The sequence below is a fragment of the Loa loa genome, assembly GCF_000183805.2.
Source record: "Loa loa unplaced genomic scaffold supercont3.756, whole genome shotgun sequence".
Taxonomy (NCBI): domain Eukaryota; kingdom Metazoa; phylum Nematoda; class Chromadorea; order Rhabditida; family Onchocercidae; genus Loa; species Loa loa.
The window spans coordinates 3,316-9,802 of NW_018108936.1; the positions used below are offsets into that span (position 1 = coordinate 3,316).

Genomic DNA, 6,487 nt, shown 5'->3' on the forward strand with positions numbered 1-6,487 from the left:
AAGAAACGACTTCTTTATTAGAAATAGAAAAAATTGTGATTTGTTAAAACAATAAATTTACGACGATGTAAGATATTTTGCGACAACCATAACAGCTTTTTTATGAAGCATTGGCTAAAATAGTGAGTTAATCCCCCACAGCAGCAAAATTCTGCAAGAATAACAAAGAGTTCTGCATCGACGACAACAAATCTGCGAAAGCTTGTATTTTTGACATTGCACAGTATGATTAACTTAAGAAACGAATGTTACTTGAGATAATAGATGGCATAATGAGATATGCCAAGCATGGAAGTTCAAATTCGATGATGAGATAAACATTATGGGATTACAATCAACACCTATCAAATAATTGGTCGGAACAGTTGTAATTTCTCACCGTGCACTTGATTCAGGCGGCAAACACCTCACATTTTCAGAAAGTTTCTCTTCCAAGGCCTTTTCTAATACATCAAGACATTGCTCGATGGATAACTGATCCTGAAAAGAGCAATTATCGATAAGTTAAATAAAAAGTCAGGAAAGAAATTAGAAAACAAGACAAAAATTATAAAATTACATAAAATTAACAAGGTAAAAACAGAGAAAAAATTAGAAGGTAAAATTTAACAACTACCACACTTTTCCGATACAACCCACTCATTTTTACAATAAAAAATTCAGACTTACCACCGGTAATTTGGAATACCCGATGACGGGTATTTGGCGCAAACAACGTCCACTCAAACCAGAAGCTCTTCTGTAAAAAAGACTTTGTTTCACTAACGATACTTCTATACTGGCTAATTTACTACGCCGTAGTATATTACCTGTTGCAACAAGCCCGTTTAATACAAGCTCGTTTTCATGCTGATCATAAGGCATAAAGATAATAACAGTAATAATAATACAAACTAGTGTTTACCTTGATAACTGCATAAGCTTCTCACAATGTGGACCACTTGCACATCGTTTAGAGAACCATGGACCAGGCTCCACAATGCCAACCTGAAATTTCATTATCTTAAATTTATTGCATCAAATGAGTGATTTTAATGACCCTTTGGATGCCGCCATTTTCTTGCTTTTTTTTTTTCATATTTTCATGAGAAAGAGTTTTCAACTAACATCCAGGCTTGCAACGTCAAAACTTACTCTCTGCATTTCTTGAATGCATGAACGAAATATGGTGTAAACTGCATTTGCTGAAGGATAACCAACGAAACGACTTAAATCTGTTCTATCCGTAAAAGCTTCATCTAAACTCTAAAAATTAAAATCTAAAAAATAATATTTAATGGCGATTGCTATTATCAAATGAAAACTGTGATAAACATTGCCTTCTGGGCAATGAATAAAATTGTTCAGCTCGATCCAAGACATTTTGGTAAATTTCTCTGTAGATATGAGCATTTTTGCTCGTCTTCGAAAAGAACAAAAGAAGACACACCTGTGTTATATTGGAAGTAGTGAAAATGAATATGTTACTATGTCGACGTATATAATCCACTTGGGTAAGGACAGCATTGACAGCACGAACTGCATCCGTTGGTTCATTTCGATTCAGCAAGGCACTTCGAGCTATTGTTAAGCTTTCTACCTTAAAAAAGATGAACCATTATGTCATGAAATAAAATTAAAAGACAGAACTACTTATTATATTTAATACTTCTTCAACAGCTGGCAAAAAAAATCTTAATTTAAGTTAAAAGTTCCAAGTTCATTCAAAAAAAATACCAACACTGCGATTTAACCAGGTAACTCAATAATCATTCAGTAGCTTACAAAATTTATAGCCCCAATATCAATAATAATGCTAAAATAAACGAAAAAAATTAGTAGCGGAAAGAATGGTCAGAATCAAAAAAAAAAATGCATTTACTTCATCAATAAGTACGAAAACAAGCGCTTTCGGATCTTCTGCAAGTTCTTCAATTTGTTTGAACATGTTTTGGATCAATTTACCACTCTAAAAATTAATGGGGAGAATATTTTCGAAAAAATTATTATTTAATGGAGCACCAGCAATAACTTTAATGAACAATTATGTTGAAAATTTTCTTGATCATATTTCTAATGGTGAATTAATATTTGAAAGAAAAAAAGTAATAGAGGTGAACCAGTAAGTTCCACTGGACAAGTCATATTCTTAAGAACATACTATCAAATAGTCTCAGTGACATTGGAATCAGTAATAGATTTACCAAAAAGTATTTCAGTAGTGTTACCTCAGAAAAAAATTTTGAGAAAAGGCCATGGCTGTTAATTTCTACAAAATACATTCTTCTGTATTTTTGGCTAAATCGTATAGCCAACTTTTGAGCCAATGCTTTGCAAAGCGATGTTTTTCCAGTTCCTGGTGGTCCTGCAAACATGTAAGGCCTTCAATTTTGAGTTGGTATATTTGCAAGTCGAGTTTTAGGGTAACATAGAATGTATCTTCATGCAAAAGAATGCCTAACTTCAGCTGGTTTTATGTTCACTATCAATATCGAAATAACAATTTCAGTCTTATTTGAAGAAATTCTTACATGTACAGGAACTTATAAAGTTAAAACCACAAACCGTGCAATAAAATCAATCGGTTCACTCTTAATATTGCAGCATTTATGTTTTTCTCCGAGAGCCTGACCAGCGCATAAACATAAGAAAGGAGCTACAACAAATAAAGCTTTACAAACATGAATTTTTTCCAATTCCATTTCTTAAAAAGAAAAAAAAGATCCATAATGTTCTTTGACGTATGGCATAACAAATTTTATTAAAGTTATAATGATACAAAGTTTAAGTTGAAAAATAAAGGAGCCAACAATATCAACCAGGAAATGGCTTAGTACTTATAGGGTATCGACAAAGAAATCGAAGCAACATCCAAGCAATACAGTAAGCTAGAAACAATACCGGAAAATGGAAAAAATTAAAACAAAACCAGCAGGAGGGTCCAGGTGGGAGGAGGGGGGCAAAAGGGTGGATATAGATTAGAATTATAAATTATGAATTCAAGTAAACCATAAGAATTTAAGTGAGCATTATTGATCCCTTAATTTCTGTTGGTCCAACTTTATAAATTTAATTGTCGAATTCAAACCATCTTGAACTTACCTCATCTTTAATGGAATCATCGAAAATTAAATTTTCCCAAATTCCATCAAATTCGCAACAAGGTAATTCCCATAATAATGACCCAGCAGTATTGGACTCAAAGCCATGCTCACCTGACTGAGCTTCCAATGTTTGCGCTTCACGATTCAGTAATTTGTACAGATGTACATTTGCAAGTGTTAACGAAGTATCGGATATTGTCAAGGATTCTCCTGAAAATATCAAAAAATAATTGAAGGAACAATTTCGTTTGGAATTAAGAAATAAAACAACTTCGCACAAACTGTTTTCAAAAATCTTACAATAATTTTTAAAAATTATTAAAAATTTCGAGGAAAAAAAACAGCAAAAAGTTGAAAAAAAGCAAACCTTCGGGAGTATTTGAGCAAACAATAAACACACAATCAATCATTTTAGTAAATTCCTTATCAGATGGTAGAACTATTGGGTAGCCATTACGAACATTTTTGATGGATAAAAGCGTTTTGTGAATTTCAGGTAATAATTTTTCAGCATCTTTCCTTGCACTAAAAGTTGACATCCAGAAGTACCAGTGTACAACGAAACATCACCTCACCGCTCCCGGGTGGGCTTGAACCACCAACCTTTCGGTTAACAGCCGAACGCGCTAACCGATTGCGCCACGGAAGCACACCTCCTCTCCTCCCAAAACACATCTTCAACATTGCAGTGAAAAATTGGAATCCTATGTCTTCACAATTTTTATTATATGCTTTTATGTACGTCCAAAAATGGAAATTTCGTAGAGTCACCGGATAAACATTTTTTCGTATCGAATTTCTATTGGTATGTGAACGATACACTGTTATCAATGAAACTAAGGGAAGAAAAATTTTAATGGACATTTCCAACAAATTGAAATATCCGGTTTTCAAAATAAATTTTGTCAAAATGGAACTCGTGAAAATCTTTCGGAATAAATTTTGTAGCATGATAATATACATTATCAATGTGGTGCAATCAGTCGTTCCGTTTGAATTAACAGCCGTAATAAATACCCAGGAATAAGTAATTATCCAAGTCGAAAATTAAAACCAACTATTGGAGAGGGGGAAATCAAATTGTTATCCAACAGTGAAATTCTAACCCAAAAACAAAAATCACACATAAATTATCATTTTGGAATGTAAAACAGCACTTGTTATTTTGTAGTGAGAATATAAAAAAGCTTACGTTGTTGAATTCAAACGTATTTCCGCATGAAAAGACGGATTAGACTGCATAATTTCTTGTTGTTTGTTAGGAATATCTCTCATTATCATAGCCCAAATGGAAGCGCTAAGTTGCCCAATAAAACTTCCCATTTTACGGATTTTCCAACTTCTCCCTCAAATCTTTCTGAAATTTCAAAATTTAAACACACAACTAAAAAAAACAAACTTGCTTTTCGATTAAATACCAACTTAATCACTTTTAAATTAATTATCATCATGTGACCGTATGACCCCATTGCCAATGTAATGTAAGCCACTTTTTGACCTAACCGCCCCACACCCTGTCCCATCCTTGTCACCAACTCCCACACATCTCTACCGGAAGACAATGACATCTTTTCGCGCCATTATGGTTTTCTTGAGAAAATTTTCAAAATAACAGCACTCTAACGGGTGAGACATTTGCGCTTTAACTTTTTCTTTTTTTATTCCTTGTAATTGAAGGACATATGGTGGAAATTCATATATTCTATGTCTTTTTCAAAAGATATCACAAATATCTTTTTTGTTGTCATAAATATCTTTTGGTTTATTAGTGCAATTATGATAATGATAATGATAACGATTACGATTACGATTATGATTAAGATAGTTATAACAATTGCAAACTAAACATTCACCGGAATAACTCATAATTGTTCATAGCTTAGCCCGGAAAAAAGTTAAGCTCATATGATATCAAATCCATATTGATTGTTGCTATTATGATTATGATTATGATTATTCAGTAATAATGATTCAGATTATAATATTTGTTGTGATTATAGTTGTGATAATAATTGATAACAATGATTATCACAATTATCGACAGTGCATATGCAAGCAGTATTCATTCGTAGTATTAAAAAATATTTTACTTAAATCATTATTCAATATTTAGTATCAATTATTTCATTTAATATTTGATCTGAACTACCATTCAATTTTATCCTCCCCAAGTAATGTTATAAATCTTAATTAAAATTTAATTAAAATTAATTTATGTGAATAAAATAGTTCGATAAATGTTAAAATAAGCAAGCAGCGGTATATTTAACAATGATCCGTAGGTAAATACTTTAATAATGAAGAAATTATATTTGAAATATTATAGATTAGAGTTACCATCATATTTTCGAATATGAAATTGGCGTTCATGGAAAGATTTCATTTAAGATTTCAAAGATATTTCAAGCTTCATTTTAGCTTTATGTTTAGATGTATAAATAAAAACTAACGCAACATTTATACAAATATAAACCAACGTGACGAAAATGTACTAACGTGACAAATATAAACTAACGTGACAAATATAAACTAACGTGACAAAAATAAACTAGCGTAACGAAAATAAACTGACGTGACAAATATAAACTAACAACGTGACAAATATAAACTAACGTGATAAATGTAAACTAACGTGACAAATATGAACTAACGTGACAAAAATAAACTAGCGTAACGAAAATAAACTGACGTGACGAAAATAAACTGACGTGACAAATATAAACCAAGGTGACGTTTATACAAGTGTAAACTAGCATGAATTAGATGAAATATGATGTGAAATAATTTTAATCAATCTTTAGTGATATAATGTTATTACAATCTTCGTTATTTTAAATGCATGATAAGCAATAAAATAGAATTAGAATTTTTACGTAGAATTACGCAAATTACGTAGAATAAATCATGTAACAAAAATTATGCTGCGTGTACGTATACGTATCTATTGTATATGTGCGTGCGTGTGTGTCTATGTTCGTGTATGTCAGTACGTGTGTGTGTGTGTGTATATATATGTGTGTGTGTGTGTGTGTCTGTCTGTCTGTGTGTGTGTCTATGTTCGTGTATGTTGGTACGTGTGTGTGTGTGTGTGTGTATGTGTGTGTGTGTGTGTGTCTGTGTGTCTGTGTGTACGTGTGCATGCATATATGTGCTATATTTACAGTGTGATTATCACTTAATGATCTGTCTAATGCGGATATCATAATTATCATCTATAATGATTAATGCGTACTTGTGAAGATCATTGTGAATATAACAAACTAATCATTTGTAATGCTATGAATAATGTTATTGAAGTGAAAAAAAAATCTTTTGATTACGATTCATTGCGATCTCTTGCCCAATATATTTATTGCGATCTCTTGCAAATATTTATTACGATCTCTTGCGAGTATTTATTACGA

At 31.9% G+C, this 6,487-nt stretch overlaps 1 protein-coding gene and 1 non-coding gene across 2 annotated transcripts; both read right to left on the bottom strand.

Annotated features, from left to right (window-relative positions):
• Nucleotides 1-251: 251 nt before the first annotated feature.
• Nucleotides 252-4,406, bottom strand: LOAG_11130 (hypothetical protein; the record flags this gene model as incomplete). Its single annotated transcript, XM_003146653.2, has 11 exons — nucleotides 252-480; nucleotides 670-739; nucleotides 905-987; nucleotides 1,135-1,245; nucleotides 1,430-1,579; nucleotides 1,862-1,948; nucleotides 2,208-2,344; nucleotides 2,545-2,635; nucleotides 3,082-3,293; nucleotides 3,451-3,608; nucleotides 4,276-4,406. The coding sequence occupies 11 exons, from the start codon at nucleotides 4,404-4,406 to the stop codon at nucleotides 376-378; spliced, it is 1,335 nt and encodes a 444-aa protein (XP_003146701.1). The 3' UTR covers nucleotides 252-375.
• Nucleotides 3,659-3,732, bottom strand: LOAG_20118. Its single transcript has one exon. It is a non-coding gene; the product is annotated as a tRNA-Asn (tRNA).
• Nucleotides 4,407-6,487: the final 2,081 nt, after the last annotated feature.